This window comes from Peromyscus leucopus, chromosome 16_21 (genome assembly GCF_004664715.2).
Source record: "Peromyscus leucopus breed LL Stock chromosome 16_21, UCI_PerLeu_2.1, whole genome shotgun sequence".
In the NCBI taxonomy this organism is placed as follows: domain Eukaryota; kingdom Metazoa; phylum Chordata; class Mammalia; order Rodentia; family Cricetidae; genus Peromyscus; species Peromyscus leucopus.
In genome coordinates this window covers 11,254,239-11,278,713 of record NC_051084.1, presented here as the reverse complement: position 1 = coordinate 11,278,713, position 24,475 = coordinate 11,254,239, and the positions used below count along the sequence as shown (strand labels likewise).

Below are 24,475 nucleotides of genomic sequence, written 5' to 3'. Positions count from 1 at the left end.
GTGTGTCTGTCACTAGGGCTTTGAGGTTTCAGAAACTCAAGCCACGACCAGTGTGGCAGTTAATTCCTGGTGCCTGCAGATCCAAAACTCTAGCTATCTCTCAGGCACCATGTCTGCCTGCATGACAATATCATCATGCTTCCCGTCACGACGATAATGGACTAAACCTCTCAACTGTAAGCCAGCCCCAATTCAATGTTTTCCTTTCTAAGAGTTGCCATGGTCATGGTGTCTCTTCACAGCAATAAAACCCTAAGACATACACATAAAATAAAGGTTAAAAATAATTTATTTATAAAAGGGAGCAAGCCTCACAACCTAAGTCCAATCCCCAGGACCCACACGGTGCGAGGAGAGAACCCACTCCCGCGGGCTCTCCTGTGACACACACCCTGACCATACCTCACACCGCAGAACTCGATGGCCTCCTTGTTCCACAGGAAATGATGGGAAGTCTTGGTCTTTTGGGACATGGCCAGTTGATTTAAGTCCCACATGCCACTCAAGGTCCAGGCCTCACAGCCTCTAGGGGTCCTTCCTTCCCCAGGAGACCCCATGTTCCTGCTCCTTCAGAACATGTGGATTCTTTCCCACCTCAGACCCGACTCTCGGCAGGATCGATGGTGCCCATGTAGCGAGAGGTGAAGAGGGAGAGCAGAAAGACCAGAACAGACCCCAGACCAGCCCCAGAAGGCCCTTTGACCTCCATGCTGCCAGCCCCCTGGATATGGAAGAGGTGTCCCTTAGTCCTCAGAGTAGCATGAAGAACTCAGCCGGCTTCAAGTCAACTCTTAAATACTTAATTCCCATTTATTTAAAGTTCTGTCAGTCTGTATACACTATTTATATTAAAAACACAGGAAGCTGGGGCTCCTAGCAAAAATATACATTTCAGTTTTGGAGACTTCAGACCCTGAGAGGAGCTGCATCCTCAGCACCAGACCTGGGTGGGGGTGGGGGACAGGGTGGGTCAGGGAATGCAGCTCCATTCACAGCCTGGGCCCCACAGGGAACACCCCAAGACCTGATCAGTGGGGGTGGGGACAGGGAGTGTGCTAGCAGGGAGAATCTGGCAACAGAAGGTCACTGCATTGGCAGGAACATTCACTGGGCTGTCCCTCTCCAAGTCACTTCCCTCCAGAGCTGTAGTTAAGGCCCTGGGGACAAAGGACCAGACGGATCCGGGACATCAGGGCTTGAAGCCCAGGCTTCCAATGCTTTACTCTGAGAGCCTGGCTGCGGACTCCCTTTGGGCCTGGGCAGGATGGGCCTTGGCTCTGCTGGGCTGGGCTGAACTCCTGGTCTCAGGAGATCCTGGGGGGGGGGGGGCTGGGCTGAAGATGGGAGCACCCAGCGAGCCTCAGGCCACTTGAGGCTGCAGCTGGGGAGCTGGTGACCAGCCAGGCCAAAAAGAGAAGGCCAGAGAGCTGCTGGGATGTGTGAATGTGAGAGGGGACTGGTCGGGGGGAGCCCAGGTAACTCTGCCTGTGAGCTGGCGGGGCCACCTGGCAGGATCACCAACCCTAGGGACAGGGCCACAGCTGTCTCCCAGCCACCTTGGGGAGGGCAGGGAGGAGCCCTACGGTGACCAAGAGGTGACCAGTGCCATGGTTACGGTGAGGCAGTTGCAGGGGCGGGTGTGCCAGCGTCTCTGGGGTAAAGGAAAGAGCAGCTATGGTCCGGTTCCTCCTGCAGGGCTCTGCCAGTCTGAATGCTGCTACAGGGTGGGGCCAGTGGGGTCCTGATGGAGAGCCGTCTGACCTCTAACCCCGGGACCCGAACCCGAGTCCTGGCATCAGAACTAAATGTGCGGTTCCTTCTGGCCAACTTCTAACCTCCTCCTCTTCAGTGGGGTGTGGAACCCCATCTGGAGGGGTGTGGAACCCCATCTGGAGGGGGTATCCCCTGGGCAGCACAAGGGGTGTCAGTGATAACGGCCTAGAACCCTGGCAAGAAGAAGGAAGGGTGTCAAGAGTTGGGGCAGGGGGCCCTGGGTCGAGGAGACGGCCTAGAAGAGAAATCTGTCTCCCAGCCCAGGTTCCCTGGCCACTCTCCTCTGCAGGAAGAACCCTGTGATGGTGAGGTGACCACAGGCTAGGACAGCAGTCTGCCCAGGCCAAGCTTCTTGGAAAGCTGGACTCAGACCTTAGTGTTTCTTTGGATGGCTCACGTCTTTGAAGAGGGAAACAGAGGCAAGGCAGGGCCGGGCAGGGGCAGGGCCGGGCAGGGGCAGGCCCCACTGCTCCCGGGAAGGTGGGCAAAGGCAGAGGTCCTGATCGGGGCTGATGGAGAGACAGAATACCGTCTCACTGACATGAATCGGACAGACACGGGGACAGGCTGGAGGGAGATGCTACAGAAGGGTACTGAGGAACAGCGAGAACAGGAAGTGCTGGGGAGAAATGGGCAGGGGGCAGGGAGGGTGGGAGTCTGGAGTGTTGTGCCCAGTGCTTGCGGGCTGGTCCTCAGAACAGTCCCATGGGCCCAGCTGGAGGCCGCAGGGGGGCCTGGGCTTCGGCCTCAGTACATGTCCTTGTAGATTTCCTGGAGCAGGGGGTGCAGCAAGGTTTCGCTCTCCGTCTTCTTCAGCCACTGCATCATCTGGGCATGCTCAGTGACCAGCTGCCGCAGGTCGGCCATCTTCTGCAGTAGCTTGGGGAAGAGGTACGGGCTGTCGGGGTGGTTGACCTGCAGGTGGACCTCCAGAGCCCGCAGAATGGTGTCCTGGATGGCCTCCACCTGTGGCACGTTCATGAGGCCCGGCCGGTCTGTGGGGACAAGGGGTTTGAGTGGCAGGGAAGAGGAGCCTCCCAGCCCACTCGGGGATCTCTGTCCAGGACAGGTCCAAGCCCTGCCCTGCCACTGGCCCCACCCCCTGCCACTGGCCCCACCCCTGGGTACTCCGGTTCCCGCCCCTGCTCTCCACCCATCTTCTCTTTCTGACCAGTTGTTTTTCCTGATCTGCAGGGCTGTGTTTCCTGGCTAGGACACCAGGTACCCAGACTCAGATCCTGTCTCTGTGGTTCTGGGCTTCAGTGTCCCTTAGCCCAGGCTGCTGTGAGGAACAAATGAGTTGTAAACTAGGTAGATCGGGCCTGAAGTGAGCTCCGGGCCCTTGTGGGTGAGCAGGCTTACCTGTGTGTTATACTGGACTAGAAAAATGCAAAAGTAATAAGGAAATTTCTCCACCACCCACAAATAACAGCCTTCAACACCACGGTGTATTTCTCTCCCCGAACCCCCAGGACCGGGGATTGAACTCAGGGCCTCCCGCCTGCTAGAGCAGCATTCTACCACCGAGCTACATCCCCAGCGAGGTCACCGTCTTTCTCTACACCCCTATCTGGTTAACAAGATGCAGCTGGTCCTGCACCCGTGTTCCGCGCTACACTGTCTGAGGTCAGGCTCGGCCCCTTGCGGGGAGAGCCGGCCGGCCCCTCACCTCCACACAGAATGATGGCGGCGATGAAAAGTGCCAGGTCACTGTCGTCCAGTTCCAGTGCGTTGAACTTGACAGCAAACTCAAACTTGGGCTCGATGATGTCGCTGAAGGGCTTGCGGAGGCTGCGCAGGAACTCGTGGGTGACGAAGCCGCTGCCGTTGGCCACCAGCAGCCCGTCCTTGTTGACGATGGAGGCCAGCATGGCGAAGATGGCCTCGTGCACGCCGTACTTGAGGAGGGTCACCTGGTCGTTGAGGAAGAGGCTGCTGAAGTTGGGGATGCTCTTGGCGAACTCGGTGAGCTCGCGGACCGTCTCCACCGTGGTGCACTGGCAGCGGTAGAACACGTGCACGCTGATCTCCTTGTAGGGCGGCAGCCCGTTCACCAGCTGCTTCCACACCAGGCCCTTCTCCGCCTGCCACAGCGTCTCGATGTCGTGGATGACAAAGGGCTGAAAACCAGCCCCATCAGAAGCCAGGCCTGGGGGAGGGGGGGGGGACCCCGCCCCGGTGTCCCTGGCACCCCCACCTCAGCGCCCCGGGCCGGCCAGCGGCACTCACTGCGTTGTGGCTGGACTTGCCGGTGAGGATGCTGCGGGCCTTCTTTTTGGTCATGTTGAAGTTTTTCAGGTAGGCGTTGTAGATGTGCTTGGAGAAGGCCTTCAGGTCGGCCAGCTGCGGGTTGTGCTGGCACCCCTCGCTGGCCGTCAGCCCGGCTACCAGCTTCCTCTTCTCGGCCTCTGGCATCCGTCCGAAGCGGATGGCTGTAGCGGGGTTGAGGGCTGGTCACGGAGGAGCTAGCAGGCAGGGCCGGCACCTCTCCTTCCTCCCCTTCCCCCCAGGTACACAGGTGAAGAGGAACCATCCTCTGGGGGCCTGGGGCCCTCACAGGTCCCAGAGTCAGCAAGGGAGCAATACTGAGGCAGCCCAGGGGCCTGACTCCCTGAGAACCTTTGCTGACCTGGCTGGGGGCTGGCATGGCGTGGCAGCTAGAAAGACAGCCTTTGGTGACCGGGGCCGCATCTGAGCCCGTGCGTCACCTTCCTATCATGTGACTTTGTCCTTCCACCGTCTTTGTGGGTCAGGAAAAGTGGAGGGCCTTAAACTTACTAGAATAACGGGGGGTGTTCACAACAAGCAGTCAGAACCCAGAGCCACGGGCTGGGGCGATAACTCAGTTGGTAAAGTCCTTCTGTGGCAAGCCTGAGGACCGGAGGCCATAGATCTCATGTGAAAAAGAGCTGGGTGTGAGGAGGCCAACAGGTGTCTCCAGGAGCTCCCAGCTAATGAAAGACTGGTTCACAAAAAAGAGGTGGATGGTACCTGAGATGACCTCTGGCCTCCACACACATGCGTGTACACTGGCACACGCGCGCGCGCACACACGCGTGCGCGCACACACAATTACAGTCTGAATAGTGAAGTAGGCCCTGGCTTCTGTCAGGAAAAGCATGAAGGAAGGGTTCAACTTGCCGGAGGCTTCCTAGGGCTCCCTGTGGCCCTGCAATGGAACCAGTGCAGCTACAGATGAGCCTCAGATCCACTGGCACCCCGACTCAGGAGGAGCCAGAGATGGCCTGAGGATGCTGTGTGTGTGCTCCAGTGGCCAGCCATCACAGGGTGTAAGCAGGAGGCTACCCTGTTCTTTGGAAGCCCGAGACAAGGATGGCTCAGTCTCCTGGGAGAATCTAACCACGAAGAAATTCCCACCTGGGTCCCGGCAGCTGCCACACATGGCCACTTCCTGGCTCCTGCCCACTCTCAGCAATGACAGACTGAGGAAACCCTGGCCTCGGCTTCGCATGCTCTGTCAGGCTCAAGTGTGAGGAGCAGGTGAGCCCCGGGGCACCGAGAGCCGGTGACCGCCCAGGCCTCACGGTCTGCGGTTCTGAGACCTGGCGTCTACACCAGCAGCCAGCAGCCGTGTCCACACCCTCCTCTGTGCCCGGCACAGGGAGCCCCGACTTAGGCTGTGCCGCCCCGCCGTGCCTGGCCGGCCTCTCACCGTTGTGCGACATGCCGAGCGCCAGGCACTTCTGGAAGCGGCAGTACTGGCACTTGTTCCGGTTCTTCTTCTGGATCTTACAGCTCCGGTCACACTTCTCGTACTCCAGCTTCATGCGGATCGTCCGGCGGAAGAAACCCTGTGGGACCAGGGACGTGAGGGGCCCGTGCTGCCGCGGAGGCAGGGTAGGCCCCCAAAAAGGCTGAGATCTGGGGGTGACGGGGAACTTAATGGATTAATTGTTATTCCTGTGCATGGGTGTCCTGCCTGCGTGTGTCTGTGTGCCACGTGTGCAGTACCCGTGGAGGCCGGAAAGGGGGTCAGGGGCCAGAGCTCCTGAGACTGGAGTCACAGACACCTACCGCGTGGGTGCTGGGAACCAAAGCCCAGTGTCTGCAAGAGCAGCCCGTGCCCACCACGACAGAGCTCCAGCTCCAGGGGATTTTTTTTTTAAAGGAAGGAAAAGTATCCTTAAAAAAATGTGAGGGCTATGTATAGTGGCGCACAACTTTAATCCCAGCACTCAGGAGGCAGAGGCAGGTGGATCTCTGTGAGTTTGAAGCCAGTCTGGTCTATGTAATGAGTTCTAGGACAGCCAGAGCTACACAGAGAAACAATATCTCTGGAAAAGAAAATAAAAAAGACAGGAGGCACTGGAAACCAACTTCAAATATACATACAGACACTCAGCCCAAGGTCACTCTCCTGCCTGCCTTCTGGAGCCCAATCTGGCTACCCACAGAGACCGAGTGGGCAGCTGGGTCAGCAGGCAGGTGTCTGTTTGAACGACCCAGAGCTCAGGGCTGTAAGGAACCGAAAGTTTTGCTAGAGGCGTTTTGAGCGCCGCCCGCCTCCGCCCGCCCTCCCGAGGCGGGCGGAACCCTGTGCTCCTCAGTCCGTACCTTGCACCCCTCACATGCGTGGACCCCGTAGTGGAAGCCCGAGGCCTTGTCCCCGCACACGCGGCACTCCATGTTGAGACTGCCCCCCGAGGCTCCATCACAGCCCATCTGCAGCTGGTCCAGCAGGGAGGAAGGAGAGGAATTCTGGGAGAGGTCTGTGGATACAGGACAGGGCGGCAAGTGAACAGTCGGCTACCAGGCCTAAGGGGCAGGAGGAGGAGGAGCTGCAGCCCAGAGCTCAGCTACCCAGGGCTGTGTGACCTGGGCAGCAGCTTCCCGAGGCCAGTGTCTTCAAGCAAGCAAGAGAAGGACCCAAGCCACGTGACCTACCCAGACCAGCACCCCAGCCCTCAACCTGCCTCTCACAGGCCAAGTTCCTCCTCTCCAGGCCTGTTCCTAGGACCCCACTCTGGCCACAGCAGGGGACTCAGACATCAGAGACACCATGGGAGGCTGAGCCTTCCAGGCTGCTGAGGTTGAGGAGGGTGACATAAGCTTGTAAATGGCCAGGTACCCTAATTCCCAGTGGCTGTTATTCCAAAGGTGAAAATGCCCTCCAGCCCCCAGATGAGGAGAGTGGACCCCTCATCTTCTCTGGCAGGCTGTTGGAATGTAAAGCAGTTTTGGGCTTCTTAGTAGTCAGTCTGTCACCATCTGATGGGGGCAGGTCCTGTGTGTTCATGTGTGGGCACCACCCGTCAGGTGTGAGGGCAGGGCACACTGAAGCCCATAGCCGAGAAGCTGTGGGTACCACACTCATGGGAACCTCCAGAGCTCCCGGGGGTCTGCATTCTCCACACCAGTTCCTCCTCTGCACGGGGGGTGGGGTGGGGGGGTGGGGGGGTGGGGTGGGGGGTGGGGGGTGGGGTGGGGGGGTGGGGGGGCAGGAGGGACCCGGCACAGGCTCTCATCTCCCTCATTCATCTCTGTCCTGCTGTGGTCTCCGGCTGGGGGGGGGGCGGCGTGTCCCAAGACCTCCAGATCCCTGTAAGTAGCCAAGGTAACCAGATCTACCAGCTACCCGAGGTACCCAGAGTGAGTGAGAGTCCAGGGGAATTACTGCCTGAGAGAAACAGGCCCAGCTCAGCAGGTGGTGAATGGGCCGACCGCCTTGGCCTGGGACCTGTTTAGCTGACCACAGGCTGTCTATAATTGATCCACAAGGCTAGAGAAGCAGGACCCGAGGGACAGCGTCATGTGGGTGCACGTGTGCACGTGTATTGGGCAAAAGGAAATGGTGTGGGGGTGGCTTTTCCAAAAGCAACAGCTCCATTTCTTCCTGGCTGACCGCTTGGCTTAAGGATCTGTCCTCATATCACCATGACATCCCACCAAAAGCACTACACATCTCAGGCACCAGGTCTGTGTCTTCTCCACGACCTCCTGGTCAGAGGTGCAGCAGATGGGTGATGATCGAAGGGGTGGCGGGATTCTCTGAGACCTTTCTTCACAAGGAACACTGCCCTGAGCGACTCAGGCCAAGGCTACAAAAGTCTGGGCTTAGCCGGGTGGTGGTGGCGCACGCCTTTAATCCCAGCACTCGGGAGGCAGAGCCAGGCGGATCTCTGTGAGTTCGAGGCCAGCCTGGGCTACCAAGTGAGTCCCAGGAAAGGCACAAAGCTACACAGAGAAACCCTGTCTCGAAAAACCAAAAAAAAAAAAAAAAAAAAGTCTGGGCTTGCTGTGTGGGCACAGCCTGCGCGCTTGGATCTCGTCTTGTCTCTATTTTTCCTTCCCTCCCCCCCTCTCTCTCCCTCCCTCTTCCTCTCTCTCTCTAGTGTTTTTTGAGACAGGGTTTCTCTATGTAATAGTCCTGCTGTCCCAGCACTCGGGAGGCAGAGCCAGGTGGATCTCTAAGTTCGAAGCCAGCTTGGGCTACAGAGCGTGTGCGCCAACACTGCCTGACTCTTTCTTACTTTTTTAAGATAGTGGCTAGTCTTGAACTCACTATGTGGCTGAAGGTGGCCTTGAACACGTGTGTGTGTGTGTGTGTGTGTGTGTGTGTGTGTGTGTACATGTGCATGCCTGTCTGTCTTCCTCCATCTCTCCACTGTGGTTTCTTTTTCTTTTTTCTTGAGAAGGGGTTTCTCTGTGTAGCTCTGGCTGTCCTAGAATTTGATTTGTAGATCAAGCTGGCCCAGAACTCACAGAGATCCTCCTGCCTCTGTCTCCCAAGTTGGCTTTCCACTGTGTTTTTCGAGACATGGTCTCTCACCAAACCTGGAGCTCACTGCCTGGTGAGGCTGACTGACCAGTGAGCCCGAGGGTCCTCACTGGTGATGCTGTAACCCCTATCAGTAGGGCTATAGGTCAGACTAGCATGCCCAGATTTTTTTTTAAATTATTTATTTTATGTGTATGGGTGTTTTTCCTGCGTGTGTACCTGTACAGCATGTATATGATGCAGTGCCTGTGGAATCCAGAAGAGGGCATCAGATCCTCTGGAACAGGAGTTACAGACAGTTGTGAGCTGCCATGTGGGTGCTGGGAATCGAACCTGGGTCCTCTGGAAGAACAGCCAGTGCCCTTAATCTCCGAGTCATCTCTCCAGCCCTCCTCAGATATATATATATATATATATATATATATATATATATATATATATATATATATATATATATATATATTTAGATATATGTGTATGGGTGTTTTGCCTGCATATAGTGCCTATGGAAGACAGAAGAGGGCATTAGGTTACCCAAAACTGGAGTTAAAGATGGTTAGGAGCCACCATGGGGATGCTGGGAAACAAGTCTGGGTCTACAAGTGATTTTAACTGTGCAACCATCTCTCTAGTCCCTAATTCTAAATTTTTCATTGCATTTTAATTTATTTATCTTGTGGGTGAGGAGATCACGCACATACAGGGGTCAGAGGGCAATTGCAGGAGTCTGTTCTCTCCTCCCACTACGTGGATCCCAGGACTGAACTCAGGGAGCCAAGCTTGGCAGCAAGCGCCTTCACCTTCTGAACCATCTCACTGGCCCCTGCCTAACTCTCTATGTGGGTGCTCAGTGTCTGAACTCAGGTTCTCCTGCATGTGTGGCAGTCAGCTCCTCAGCCCATGGCCTTGAAGCTCTGATTCTGCTGCGTCAGCCCCCCCCCCAAGTGCTAGCACCACACCCAAGGCCTGAGCATCAGCTCCTCTTTTCTCTCTCTCTCCCTCTCTCTGTCTCTCTCTGTCTCTGTCTCTGTCTCTCTGCTTTTCTAGACAGGTTTCTCTGCGTAGCCCTGGCCAGCCTGGAACTCATGCTGTAGACCTCGAACCCAGAGAGATCCACCTGCCTCTGTCTCCCAAGTACTGGGATTAAAGTTGTGTGTGCCAGGAGAAATAAAAGAACAGGAAGGCAGAAGGACTCACTACCTGCCAGAAGCCAGCCAGGACAAGGAAGATGTGAAATGCCGGTAAGCCACGAGCCGCGTGGCAAGGTATAGATTTATGGAAATGGATTAATTTAAGCTATAAGAACAGTTAGCAAGAAGCCTGCCACGGCCCTACAGTTTGTAAGCAATATAAGTCTCTGTGTTTACTTGGTAGGGTCTGAGCAGCTGTGGGACTGGCGGGTGACAAAGATTTGTCCTGACCGTGGGCCAGGCAGGAAAACTTAAGCTACAATCTAGTTAGATGTGGCTGAGCCACGACAGCCAGGCTTCCGTTCAAAAGCCAGTCTAGATTTTAATCCCAGCACTCGGGAGGCAGAGGCAGGTGAGTGTCTGTGAGTTTGAAGTCAATCTGGTTTATGTAGTGAGTTCCAAAATAGCCAGGACTACATAGAGAGACTCTGTCTCAAAAAAAAAAAAAAAAAAAAAGATAAAGATGTGAAAGATGTGATTAACGTTTAAATCAGGAGATCTGATTAGTGAGTTCCTCTTCATACTATGAGGGGCCCTCACCCAACAGGTAAGGCTTTAAGAGAAATGACTGGAAGAGGGGACCCCACCTCCACCATCTCCATACTTGAGATGCTTCCTGGTGACTGTAGCCTGGCCTGCAGAGTCAGGACTGGGTACCTGTAACTGTGTGAGCCAACTCTTCACACACACACACACACACACACACACACACACACACACAGATAGGGATAGAAACAGAGAGAGAGAGAGACACACACACACACACACACAGAGAAACAAAAACAAAACCTTTATTGGTTCTGTCTATCTGGGACCCCCTGACTAGGGGGGCAGAAATGTGGGGATCAAAATAGAACCATGCAGCTCCTGGAACTGTGTATTTTACTGCAACCCATGGGCATGTTCCTTAAACAGTAGTATTATTATGAAAAACAACCTAGCAAGATCGCCACCAAGGATGACGTGAGGTCATTCCGTGGAAACCCCGTGTGGGTACCAGCCTGGCCGTCTGAGTCCAAGCTCTGCAAACACACACTATTGACTTATCCCCTGTTCTCACGGGGTGGGTGGAAGGCTCTCCTGCGTATCTCGCCTCCGGGGCTGGGCGCATGCTGCGGTCACATCCATGAGGTGGCACGCACACGGGCCAGCGTGGCTACTTACTTGCTGCCAGTCCATCAGAGCTCTCACATCAGGGTGTGTTCTAAGAGAACCTGAGGCTGGGTTCTTCTAGGGTTTTTTATTTGTTTGTTTGTTTGTTTTGAGACAGGGTTTCTCTATGTAGTTTTGGTGGCTGTCCTGGATCTCGCTCTGTGGACCAGGCTGGCCTGGAACTCACAGAGATCCGCCTGGCTCTGCCTCCCGAGTGCTGGGATTAAAGGGTGCACCACCACCACCACCCCACTCTTCTATTGTTGTTGTTGGTTTGGTTTGGAGTCGGGGTTTCTCTGTGTAGCCCTGGCTGTCCTGGAACCCAGGTCAGTCTATCTCTTGTGGGATTAAAGGAGTGAGCCACCTCACCCAGCTAGCTGTGCCGTTTCTCAATTGTTGTCCCATTTGCCTGGACTTTGGGCTCCTCTGGGCTGGTCTTCAGCCCTGCCCACCACTCCTGGCCCGCTCTGGTGTGCAGCCTGGCCCTGAACACTCACCAAGTGCTGCCAAGGACAGGAACGCAGGCAAGAGGAGAGCAGCTTCACCTCCCCGTTCCTCTTGTGCGTGGGCTGCCATGAAGCACGGGGGGCAGGAGAGGTGGGGTGTGACCACCAGCTTCCGGGGGTGTGGTGGCCCTGGCCATGTACTTCCTTGTTGCTGTGTGCTCGCTCGTGTGAGCAGGACTGCCTGCCTCATGGGGCCAGGACGGTGACAGGTGCCGACTCAGACCAGGAAACTGAGTATGAGCACAGCGCAGGGGTTGGAGCCATGCCGCCTTCCCTCAGTTTCAGGGTTCCTTCAGGGTCCCCAAAGGGCCTCTGAGGCAAAAGCCACAGACTTAAGGGCACAAGACGGGACCAGCAGGAACCGAGAGGTGTAGCAGGCCCGTGAGGAGACTGACAACAGGGGCCGAGGTGACAGTCACAGCCCACAGGGCCCCCTGGGGTCCCTGCTCTGCTGTAAGCGCCCTCCCGACAGGGCCTCGCTATGCAGACCCGGCTGTCCTGATCTCACAGAGCTCCGTCTGCTGCTGCCTCCTACGTGCTGGAATAAAGGCGTGCTCCCCCACGCCTGGTCAACTGACCTCTTTTAACTTTGCGCTGAGTTTTTTAAGGTAGGAAAGTCACGCACGGTTGCTGAGGAAGACACGCACGCAGGGCAGGCTGTGTCTTATGGAGGACGCTCCTCACCCCACTCAGGATTCTCACCCAACCCCCTTAGCCCTTCAGTCTGCACGGTCTGGCATCTTCTATGATACATAAGGTTTTCGGGGTTTGTGCTGAAACAGGCTGGCCTGAAATTTGTGATTCTCCTGCTCCAGCTCCCGAGTGCTGGGATTACAGGTGTGAGTCACCAGGCCTGGCTCTACCTGACCCTTAGAAACGTTTTTTTTTGGGGGGGGGCAGGCAGTGGTGGTGCACCCCTTTAATCCCAGCACTCTGGAAGCAGAGGTCGGGGGATCTCTGAGTTCGAGGCCAGCCTGGTCTACAGAGTGAGTTCCAGGACAGCCAGGGCTATGTAGAAGGCCTGGTCTCAAAAAACAAACAAAAAATTCAAACAAACCCTCTTATTATTTATCACTAGGTATGTGACCCGTGTGTCGGGGGATGCGTGTGCCATGGTGCGCATGTTCAGGGGAGGGGACAGATGTCAGCTGGTCCTCTCCTTCCACAGGGTCGAACCCGGGTCTTTGGGCTTGGGTAGCTGGTCTCTACTTTATCCTTAAAAGATTGACATTGCACATGCACGTGTGTGTGTGTGTGTGTGTGTGTGTGTGTGTGTGTGCACGTGCACGTGCATGCACATGTGGAAGTCAGAGGACATCTTAGAGGAGTTGGTTCTCTCCTCCCACTCTGTGGGTTCCAGGGAACTGACCTCAGACCAGCCGGCTTGGGAACAAGCACCTTTATCCACTCACTGAACCATTTCTCTGGCTCCTATTTTATCCTTTTTTTTTCTTTTGGTTTGTTTTTGTTTTTCAAGACAGGGTTTCTCTGTTTGTCCTGGAACTCATTCTGTAACCCAGGCTGGCCTCGAACTCACAGAGACCTGCCTGCCTCTACCTCCCGAGTGCTGGGACTAAAGGAGTGTGCCACTAAGCCACCAGGCTTACTTCATCCTGTTTAGGGACTGCAGAGTTCTCCTGAGATGCTGGCAGGCTTACCTAAGGGGTTTCCCACAGAGGTGACACCCCACCTCTGTTCCTATGAGTGTGCGTAAATAGATGACTGGGTCACCTCGGTGCTCACGGAGTGAACAGGTACCCGGGACATCCCCAGAGCAGAACCGCAGGGCTAAAGGCACACAAACCTGCCCCATTCCGCCACCACTGGCCCCTGGAGGCTCCTGCTCAGGCCACCAGCCCCTTCCACTAATGACAGATGGCGACATCTGAGTTACTGTCTGGTCACCACCCACCCAGGAGACACTGTTTTCTGCTGCTCACAGCTGCTTCGCTGGTCTGACTTCTCGGCTAGGGCTCGTCTCCGAGGCCAGTGGAGACGGCTGCCACCAGTTCAGGTGCACAGCCGCCTCGACTGCCTCCGTCGTTTATCAAAGACCGGGATCAGATATGGTGCCTCTGAGTCCCCACGGTCGGTGCTGCTCCAGGTGTTCCCACCACACCTGTCCCCATGTCACCTGGCCCCGCTGCAGCCGCTGCACTTTGCCTGGCACGTGAACATTACAACCCTTGCGGCGGGCAGTCACTCCTGTGAGGTGTGTGCGAAATCCCAGGACCCGACACTTCCTGCCCGGACCCAGATGCGGGGACAAAGTTGCCAGGGCAAGCGGCCAGGCCAGACCCAGTGCCCTTCTCCTCCATGTTCAAAACTGGTCTTCAGCACCTTCCTGACACCTGGCACACTGGCCCCAGGGTGTCTCCTTCCCTCTGGCCCTTCTTCTCTAGCACATACTCTCTCCAGGGTCTCTGTCTGTCTGTCTGTCTTCTTGTCTGTCTGCCTGCCGGCCCTCCTCTCTCCAGGGTCTCTCTGTGTAGCCCTGGCTGGCCCGTAGCTCACTCCGTAGGCCAAGCTGGCCCTGAACTCCCAGAGATCCTCCCGTCTCTTCCTCCTGGGTGCTGGGATTACTAGTGAGCAGCACCACACCTGACCCCCTCTGGTCCTTCCCTGAGTTAGAAGCAGCCTGTGAGAGCACTGAGTGAACTCTGACTCCTGGTAACCATCCTCTCTCCTGAGAACGCTTGGCTCTCTAGAGCCAGCACAGCCACCACCTCGAACTCAGGCTCCTCTGGACCCTCACATCACACCACATCCGCTGGGGTCGCTCTGAGGCTGTGGGGAGACCAGCAGGACCGACAGCGCCTCCCACCCCACCCACTCGGAGCTTGAAAGAGGAAAAACCTTTCTTTGCGTGTTTCAGGTGACGTCGCTCGAGGATTCGATCCTTTCTTGGTTGCAGGTCCAGGCAAGAGCCTGTCTGACCCCACAGCCCTGTCACCACATGGTACCACTGTCACTTACAGACCCCGGAGGCCAGAGCCCATCCCCCCGGAGTGGCCTGTCCAGCTGAAACCAGCAGGAAGCCATGTCTTAGGGAGCCCATCCCTCCTGACTACGAACAGGGCTCTCTGAGGGCAGAACCTGGGGTCGTCAGATGCACTGGGCCCAAGACACCCAGGGGAGAGGCTGCAGGGGGGGGGCAGCGGAGGGGTCTGAGCAAGCAGGGGAAGCCGGGGCCGGGGGACACAGTGTAAGCTGGACGTGGTGCCTTGAGGATGAGGCAGATGTCAGGGCTGTGCTGGCCACCAGAGAAGAGCGTCATCACTGCCACCAACAGAGAGTCAACGAAATGACCCAGCAAGTGGGAAAAGCCAGCTGAAACCTGATGTGCAAAAGTGACCCAAGACAGAGTCACTCATTCAAACCCCTTGGCATTTCCGCTCAGGCATGGAGGAGCGAGACTTAGTACCAGGCCTCCTGGGTTAGGTGGCTTACAACAAGTGCAGACAGGCATGCCTCCCGTTCCGGTGCAGTCAGGACCAGGATGCAGCCCGGGGGCAGAGTGCCCGCCTAGCATGCACCAAGCTCTGGGTTCAATCCCTCCACAAAGCCTGCTACCAGATGTTGCCTGGGGAGGTGTGTCTGTGGGGGTCAGCGGCACTCACTCGATGGCTGGCAGTGACAAGATGATGATGACATGTCCTACACACACACTCCCATCTCCAGAAGAGCCCACATCCACCTGACCGGCCATTCCTGTCTGTTTCCAGGAGGGGTGCGATTTCCCGGGGGCTGACCAACCGGTGACTGACATGGTGGGACCCTGGCCTCTGGCATCAGTCACTGTCACTCCACTCCTCAGTACCCCCCCCAGGGAGTTCACAGCAACCTGGCCCTCTACCCGCCCTGCTCTGCCCCGGCCTCCTCCGCACCTGTGCAGCTGCCGGAAGGAAGCATGTGCTCTGGTCCCCCGTTGAGCTCTGGGGCTCCTTCAGTCGTGGCCACTTTCTCTTTCTCCTCTTCCCGGGCCTCAGGGGCCTCCTCCTGTGGCTGCTCCATGGCTGACCCCCACTCGGCGTGGCGCCTGCAGGCCTGGTCATAGCTCTGGCACCATCTGGGTCTGAGCGCAGATGGACCGCCTGGGCAAGGGGAGAAGAAGAGGTCAGGAGAGAGGGTGGGCACAGGGGAGAGAGGGGGTGGTGGGCACAGGGTGGAGGGTGGTGGGCACGGGGGGAGGGGGTGGGCACAGGGAGAGAGGGGGTGGTGGGCACGGGGGAGGTGGTGGGCACAGGGGAGAGAGGGCGGTGGGCACAGGGGAGAGAGGGGGTGGTGGGCACAGGGGAGAGAGGGGGTGGGCACAGGGGAGAGAGGGCGGTGGGCACAGGGGAGAGAGGGGTGGTGGGCACAGGGGAGGGTGGTGGGCACGGGGGAGGGTGGTGGGCACGGGGGAGGGTGGTGGGCACAGGGGAGGGAGGTGGACACAGGGGAGAGAGGAGGTGGTGGGCACAGGGGGGAGGGTGATAGGCACGGGGGGAGGTATGGTGGGCACGGGGGAGGGTGGTGGGCACAGGGGGGAGGGTGGTGGGCACGGGGGAGGGGGCGGGCACGGGGGAGGGGGGTGGGCACAGGGGGAGGGGTGGGCACAGGGGAGGGGGGTGGGCACGGGGGAGGGGGGTGGGCACAGGGGGGAGGGGGTGGCACGGGGGGAGGGGGTGGACACGGGGGAGGGCCGGGCACCGGCACACTGACGGCCACCACCACATGGCAGTGCTGCTCCAGCGCCCTCCTCAGTCCCTGAAGAGCTTTCTGACTTTTTTGAGACAGGGCTTTACAAAGCCCAGGATGGACTGAATTGGCTATGCAGCCAGAGCTGACCTCTAACTGCTGACCCTCCTGCCTTCCAAGTGCTGGGATAGAGGTGTGAGCCACCACCTCCAGGTCTACACCTCTCGCACTGTCATCCGGCTCTCGGGGCAGGCTGGCAGGATATGCTGACACTCGGCTGGGCCATCTCCACCTGCTCCCCTGCTCCGGGGGGGGGGGGGGGCCTCATAAATGGCCTGAGCAGAAGCAGGATGATCCCAACTCTCCGGCGCCCCCTGGAGGTCCCAATACACACTGCAGCTCCTACCCCCCCCCCCCCCCCCAGCACGGTGGCTCAGAATGCAGCTCAGCTGTCCAGTCAGTCACTGTTCTGAGGGGCGTCCTGTCCTGCCTGTGGCCACTGTGGGAAACAGTGTGGACTTTTGTACGTGTGTGCGCATTATTTATTCTTCGTTTGTTTGTTTTGTGAAATAGGTCTCTTTATGCAGCCCTGGCTGTCCTGGAATAGTCCCTTCATAGACTAGGCTGGCTTAGAACTTAAAAAGGGGGTTATCTTTTATAATCCCCTGTAGCTATGACACAAAGCCAAACTTGACAGGTAGTGTTGCCCAGCAAAGCACCTCCATGCTCGGGTTCTTTGTCCCTCACACTTAGCTCCATCCAGCCATCTGAGGCCTTCCCCTGCCCGAGACCTTCCCCTGCCTGGACGGCACACTGGCCTCTCAGAGGCTGTACTCTGGGCAGCCGGATATGCAGCCCGGAAGTCTAGGTGGTAGGGAGCTGGAAGTTGGGAATCTGTGGATCTGGAAGATTCCCCAGTAAGTGACAGTCACAGGAAGAGTATGAGCATCTCATCACAGGACACACACACACACACACACACACACACACACACACACCCCTACCTCAAATCAAGAGGAAAAGATGATGTTTTTGGTCAGCTGTGAAAACAATTGAGAAGGCACCAACATGGAAACTGGCCCCACATCTACACCAAGACAAAGGCCAGATGCTCCAGAGATCAAAGTCATAGGAAGGCTATGTAAAGTAGGGCAGCGGCGGCGGCGGCGGATGCAGCTCCGTGGGGAGAGTGTGTGCCCAGGACACACAGCCTCTGGGGTGAGCCTCAGCACCCATTAACCAGGTGTGGTGGTGCACATCTGTAATCCCAGGACTCGGGAGGTGGAGACAGTAGGGTCAGAAGCTCATGGTTATCCTCAGCTATACATAGAGTTTGAGGCTAGCCTGGGCTACAGGAAACCCTACCAAAACAACAAAACCTCTCATAAAGTGCACAAACGATGTATTGACATAAAACTCACCTCACAGTGAGTAAGATGTAGGCCTGACAATAAACTCATAAAAGCTTTATGGGTGACAAAATTACAGGTAAGAGAATAATACATTTAATTATATAAAAGTATAAAAGTTCTACATAATTAAAGGCCATTTAAGGAAAAGGAAAGGAAAGGCAAACCCGGGCTTTGTAGCTCACTTGCCTCTCAAGCACCCAGGAGGCCCCGGGTTGGTCCCCAGCACTGCACAGACCAGCTTGCCGTGGAGGACAGAGGGTCGAAAGTTCCAAGGTTAGCCTTACTATCTAGGAAGTTTGAGGCCAGCCTGGGCAACATGAGATACTGCTTTAAAAACCAAACCCAATCAATCAATCAATCAATCAGATAATAAACAGAGAAAAATACTTTCAACTTTTATCCAAGTGCCAAATTCCTTAAAATAGCTTATAAGTTCCTAAGTAAAGACTAGTAACCCAAGCCAGGCATGGTGGCACCACCTCTAATCACAACACAGGAGGCTAGCCTTGTCTACATGGAGAGTTCTAAGGCAGCCCTCAGTTCTGAGACATGTTTTTCAAATAAAACACACTAACATAAGGGGATGTGGATTCACGGTAGAGACTGGGCAAGCATGTGTGAAGTGCTGGGTTTAGCCCTAGGTGCTGAGAAGCACCACAAATGAGCCCCAAACAAGAAGGCACTCCTCGGGCACTGCCGTGGAGCATGTGATTGGGAGAAATGGCGTGGCCTTGTGGAGGGCAACTGCACCATCTATTACTAATCCCACTGGGTGAGAAGAAGACCATTACCATAATTTTTTTGAGCCAAATTTGAAGCAAGTTTTATTGACGATTTATTGACCAGATCCATGGATACCGGCCAAGTCCATGCCCAGGTTAGCCCTCACACTGTGTAAGGACAAGTGCACGGACTTTGACCCAGGAGCCCTGCTGTGGGCTGTGTGTGGCTGCATTGCCATAAGCAGAGTGGTGGAGTGTTGGCACACGGCCAGCCTTCCATGTGGGGTGGGGCAGGATAAGAGGGCTCTGACAGCCCCAGACAGAACGGTATGGGCTGGCACAGAAGCACAGTAACACAGTCCCCAATCCGCAGGACAGGGCTGTCCAGGATGGGGTAAGGGGGGGGCGAAGCCGGCCCAAACAGCTGCTCATCTGGCCTCCCACCACAAAGGAATGAATCCTTTGAAATTGTGAGCCAAATAAGGAATTCCCCCCTTTAACGTGGTCTCTTGAATATTTTGGTCAGAATACAGACAGAAAGCTAATAACATCTTTTCTACAAATAGAATCAGCATAAAATTAAAAGGCAAAGCTAACAGTAATGTGAAGGAGGAATGCACAGCCGTCGACTCTCAAGCCTCTGTTTTCCAGAAGTCAGCTAGAGATGTCAATTATAAAGTTCAAACGACCACTGGGATACAACAGACAGTGTGGGTAACTTCCAAACCAGGACCGCAGGGTGGGGAGACCTGTAAAGCCCCAGCTTGGGGGCTGGGGAGACGGCGGGTCCGGGGAGACGGCGGGTCCGGGGAGACGGCTGAGCAGCCAAAGGCACTTGCTGCCAAGCCTGAAGATGCAGCTGAATCCCTGGGGAAGGGGAAGGAGAGAGATGACTTGTGCAGGCCTCTTCTGACTTCACTGGTGAGCTGTGATATGTGTCACACACACACACACACACACACACACACACACTCACACACACACACGCACGCACACGACACGCACACACACACATACACACACACACAAACACACACACACAGACACACTATACACACACACATACACACACAGACACACACATGCACACAGACACACACACACGCACACAGACACACACATACACACACATACACACACACAGACACATACACACAGAGACACACACACAGACACATACACACAGACACACACACACACACACACACACATACACACACACACACACACTGTGATAATAAACACGCTTGCTGACTGAGAAAGACAAGGAAGGAGACCTGGAGACGGAACTAAAAGCAACGAGGGGTCCTGGACAGAAAGAAGACACAGTCTGTACTGTGCCATTCCAGCTGCAGAGATGTTTGTCCATCTAAGATGTTCCGTGAGGGGGGGGTTGGAGAGATGGCTCAGAGGTTAAGAACACTGGCTGCTCTTCCAGAGGTCCTGAGTTCAATTCCCATCAACCACATGGTGGCTCACAACCATCTGTAATGAGATCTGGTGCCCTCTTCTGGCCTGCAGACATACATGCAGGCAGAACACTGTATACATAATAAATAAATAAATCTTAAAAAAAAAGATGTTCCGTGAGGGAAGCTGGGTGAGGGGCACACGGAACACAGCACATCTGCAGAGCTTTTCTCTAACGGGACACTTATTCAAACGCTTCGATTGTCTTAAAGCATTTAAAGTAAGTTGGCCGTTCCGGAGACTGGATATTCCAGCATCCATGTGGCAGCTTACAACTGTACAACCCCAGTTCCAGGGGACCCAACATCCTCTTCTGGCCTCCATGGGCACTGTACACATGATGCACAGATGTGCATGCAGGCAAAATACCCACACACATAAAATAAAAACTTAAAATGTAATTTTCCTGAAATCTGGAACACCTGGGCAACTGGGCACCTGTGGCACAGCCTGGCGCCCATTCCCAGAGTTGACTATGTCCTTGGCTCCACCTCCACTGCCCTACTGGACTGCCCCTGGCACTCCATTCACTCACGCTGCTCTGCAGCGGAGAGAAGCTTGGTTTGCCATAAACAGATCTTAAGGACCAATGCCTGACCCCTCACCCCAATGCCTGACCCCTCACCCCAATGCCTGACCCCTCACCCCAATGCCTGACCCCTCACCCCAAGTCTTGAACTTAGGAAATCACCAGAGCCGGGCATGCTCAGCAGTGCGGCCTCCTCCCTGCGTGTGGTCCTTTACAGGGCAGCCAAGTGTCAATTCCCACTTGTCTTCCGAGTCCCCTCTTTTTTTTCTGCTGGGTTGAGCCTTCTCAAGGCCAGCAGTGTGTCTGGAAGAACATCCCTGCTTGCTGCGGTTGGTATCGGACACATCCCAGCAACGACAGGAGCAGCGACCTCCTGTGGGGGGCTCTGAATGAGATACTTCCCATAGTGCTGCCTATATCCTGCACTAGGAGGATTTCCTCCTAACAGCCGGGAGAGCTGTTCTGTGTCTGGGGTGCACACGACTGCCTCTTCAGACTTGGGATCAGAAACAGAACATCAGTCCACGCTGACGTTTCTCCCTGGCCAGAGCTGTCGCTTTGGTGCTGGCTGAGGCGGGGGAGCAGCTGTCTGCCTGTTCTGAAACCCACACACATTCCTTGGGCTTCTTCACATAAAGCTCTAACTGCCAAGCTGCAGTCCACCTTTGTATTCGGCCGGGAGCCATTCACTCCAGCCAGCCCTGCCTGATGCCCCTGCAGCTGGGGCCAGCCAGCCACACAGCCTGACACCCTGTCACTGTTCGGTCCTGCAGCCGGGAGCCACCTGATGGCTTACACCTGCAGTTGGCTTTTCCGGAATTGCTGCCGCCTGACCTGCCAGGAACCTGCCCTCCTCTTCCCTTCTTCAGTCCTGCCCAGACAGGGTGCTCACATTGGCAGTCTCCCCTCTGCCCCCAGCACCGAGTTAGGGCCACACCCCTTAATCAGGAGCCTTGCCTCCTAAGGGGCTGCAGCCTCAGACCCCTCAGCTAGTCGGGCCTTACATGCAGCCATGAGGAGGGGCAGGAACAGGGGTTCCTAGCAAAGGCGTTTTCTGCAAGACAATCCCTGGACTGCTCTATGCACGCATGCACGCACACACACACACACACACGAATATATACACACATTCATATACACGAATGTGCACATGTGTGCACACCCCAGCCCACTTACTTCAATCCCGACTCCAATCTGCAAGGTGTACTGGCTGCCCTGGCCTTACCACATCATCACACCCCAGGAGTGTCCTCTGCTCTGCTGAGGTGGGTTCCCAGGGCCTGGCACAGTGCCTTTCAGTGCGTGTTCAACAGGCACTAGGTGAACAGGTAAGCACACCGACAGCCTGGCCTGCAGCAGTTTCTGTATGTCCCTGCCATTCATAGGTGATGCCTTTTAGAAGTGAACTCCAGCTTCTGGGTCAGGTTCCCTGCCCCCACGAAGCAGGCAGTAACAGGTGGGTGCAGTACAGGGGGGTCAGGGGTCAGGTCCCCCCCGCGCCCCCACGAAGCAGGCAGTAACAGGTGGGTGCAGTACAGGGGGGGTCAGGGGGTCAGGTCCCCCCCCCCGCGCCCCCACGAAGCAGGCAGTAACAGGTGGGTGCAGTGCAGGGCCACCTACTGGAACTGCAGCTGCTGTGTGCATCACTGTTGATCCCAGGTCAGCAGATTTAAGTGTGCAAGCACCGGGACCCCAGGACCTCCACAGGTCTCCCCTCCATCCCCCCCACCCCCCACCCCCGTCCTCCACAGGAGACCTACAGGGTGCTCCCTGCTCTGCTCCAGAGTACCTCGAAGAGATATGCAAAGTGAAAACAGAGGAAAGTGTCCTGGGGAAGAGGACAGCGCTGTGGTTCTTTGCGGAGGGACGGATGGCCTGAGCCTTCCTCCACGTCCTACCCCTCCGCCATTGGTCCAGTTTCCACTTCCTCCTTCCCACTGCAGCGGGGTGAGGGTCAGTGGTGTCACTGAGGCAGAGGTTGTTCCCATGCCTCCGATGGCCCTAAGAGAAAGGTCCTGGATAACTCTGCCCCAAGCTTTCCGATCAATCAGTAATCTGTGTGCTGACCCAGTGACCCAGTTTTCCGGGCCAGCAACTCCGCAGGACTCACTGCCTCCCATTCGCCAATTCAGGTCACCCCACCTCCTCAGGGCACCCAAAGGCCGGAGTGGATTCACCCTAGTGGGTCCCTGAGAGATCAGGAAGCGACAGGACAGTGGGCAGCGACCGCCTCTGGTACTTCCAGTTCCTCCCCGGGCAGAAGGACCGTCGATAAAAAAAACACAGGCCCTGGCAGCCGGAGACAGAGCAGGCAGAGCAAAGGGAGCTCATGCCCCAGCCGGGAAACAGGAAGTGAGGGCCTCGGGTGGGCTGCCAGCTGCCAGCAGCCCTGACTCTGGATGGCTGGGGTAACGGATGCCCACGGCTCTCAGCGGCCCTGACTCTGGGTGGCTGGGGTAACGGAATGCCCACGGCTCTCAGCGGCCCTGACTCTGGGTAGCTGGGGTAACCGATGCCCACGGCTCTCAGCGGCCCTGACTCTGGGTAGCTGGGGTAACCGATGCCCACGGCTCTCAGCGGCCCTGACTCTGGGTGGCTGGGGTAATGCAGTGCCCACTCCCAACTGTAGCAAGATGGAGAAGGCGCCAAAATGTTATTTCACAAACGAGATGTGAGTTACGTGAGAACTTGGGCCCAGAAATAAACAAGCCCTGGTGTAGTGCGTACCTGTATTTCCAGCTGAGGCTGAGGCAGGGTTGCTGCAAGTTCAAGGCCAGCCTGAGCTGCACAGTGAGACCCTGTCCTCCCCAAGGAGGGGGTGCAGTGAGATAGCTTGGTATACAAAGGTGCTTGCCACCAAGCCTGATGATCCGAATTCAACTCCTGGAACGTAGATGGGAGGAGAGACTCGGGTCTCATGGGTCAGCCTTTGATCTCCACTTGAATGCTGGAGTAATAACAGAGTAACTGCATGCATGTGCGCGCACACACACACACACACACACACAATAAATAAAGGAAACAAAAAAAGCAAGCCAAAGAGATAGCTTTAAAAGTGCCTGCCAGCTGGGCAGTGGTGGCGCACGCCTTTAATCCCAGCACTCGGGAGGCAGAGGCAGGTGGATCTCTGTGAGTTCGAGGCCAGCCTGGTCTACAGAGCGAGATCCAGGACAGCCAAGGCCACACAGAGGAGCCCTGGTGCTTGCTGGCCAGCACAGCCTAGCCTGCTTGCAAGATGCAGGTCAGTAAGAGACCCCAACTCAGGTACCAAGGTGGATGGCATCTGAGGAACAACGACCAAGAATGATCTGTGGCCTCCACACACGTGTCTGTACACACACACACACACACACACACACACACACACACACACACACGAACTAGACACAATCCACCCACGGTGCTAAAGAACACTTCTGTTTTGTTTGTTTTTGAGACAGGATCTCACTATGTAGCCCTGGCTGGTCCGGAACTCACTATGTTGACCAGGCTGGCTTTGAACTCACAGAGATCCATTTGCCTCTGCCTCCTAAGTACTAGGGCTAAAAGGCATGTGCCACCACACCTGCCTGATTTTCTTAATTATATTCTTGTGTTTAAGTTTCTTTCGGGGAGCATGGGGTATGTTTTATGCTGTGGGAAGAGAGGAAGACATCTTTGAAGGTGTTATGACTAAAGAATGCCAGTGAACTGATGGAAGGCACCGGGGAGCTACCCAGGAGGCCTGCCAGGCTCTGGGAAGACTGGGACTCTCCTAACAGGGCTTCTAAGCAAAGGCCTTCAGCATTCAGGGGGCTCCTGACCAAGCGGCTCTGCTGCCAGGCAGGAGATCTCCCCAGAGCCCTTGTCACCAGGGCCCGGGAGCTATGTCTGCCGAGGCCTCACTGTCCCTCTGCCTTCCTCTCAGTCCCCGCCAGAGGCTGCCATCTGCGGTCATTCACTCGTTCAACAAACATTTGCTAAGGACATTAGTCAAGAAGCTGAGATAAATGCTGACCGGTGACTGAGGGCCACGGCTCTCTCGGAAGACTTGATGCCAAGCACTGTGGGGAATCTGGGAGCACTTTAGTCTAGGGCAGGAGGTGGGAGGGTTGTCTCCATCAGGCCTCTGATGGAGACACAGGACACACAGGGCTCCCGAGTGACAGGAGCAGACGCAAAGAGAAGAGGACAGGAACCAGCGGGGTCGAGAGGGGTCATGAGGTTGTGGCTGGGAGGGCTCCAGGTTTAGGAAGGTAAAAGCGTGGGAGAGCCATCAACCTGGGAAAAGCAGGGAGCCCAGCAGGCTCTGAAGGATCAGGG

The 24,475-nt window shown here is 56.1% G+C and overlaps 1 protein-coding gene across 2 annotated transcripts in view; it reads right to left on the bottom strand.

Moving 5' to 3' along the window:
- Positions 1 to 778: 778 nt before the first annotated feature.
- Positions 779 to 24,475, bottom strand: part of Ppard (peroxisome proliferator activated receptor delta) — a 72,853-nt gene continuing 49,156 nt past the window's right edge. For both annotated transcript variants that reach the window (XM_028888373.2, XM_037200174.1), the window contains 6 exons: positions 15,248 to 15,454; positions 6,349 to 6,503; positions 5,447 to 5,585; positions 4,003 to 4,205; positions 3,443 to 3,893; positions 779 to 2,768 (listed from right to left, as the gene is read on the bottom strand). In XM_028888373.2, the coding sequence (XP_028744206.1) occupies positions 2,521 to 2,768; positions 3,443 to 3,893; positions 4,003 to 4,205; positions 5,447 to 5,585; positions 6,349 to 6,503; positions 15,248 to 15,374 (1,323 nt within the window). In that variant the 5' untranslated portion in view covers positions 15,375 to 15,454 and the 3' untranslated portion in view covers positions 779 to 2,520. The remainder of the gene's footprint in view (positions 2,769 to 3,442; positions 3,894 to 4,002; positions 4,206 to 5,446; positions 5,586 to 6,348; positions 6,504 to 15,247; positions 15,455 to 24,475) is intronic.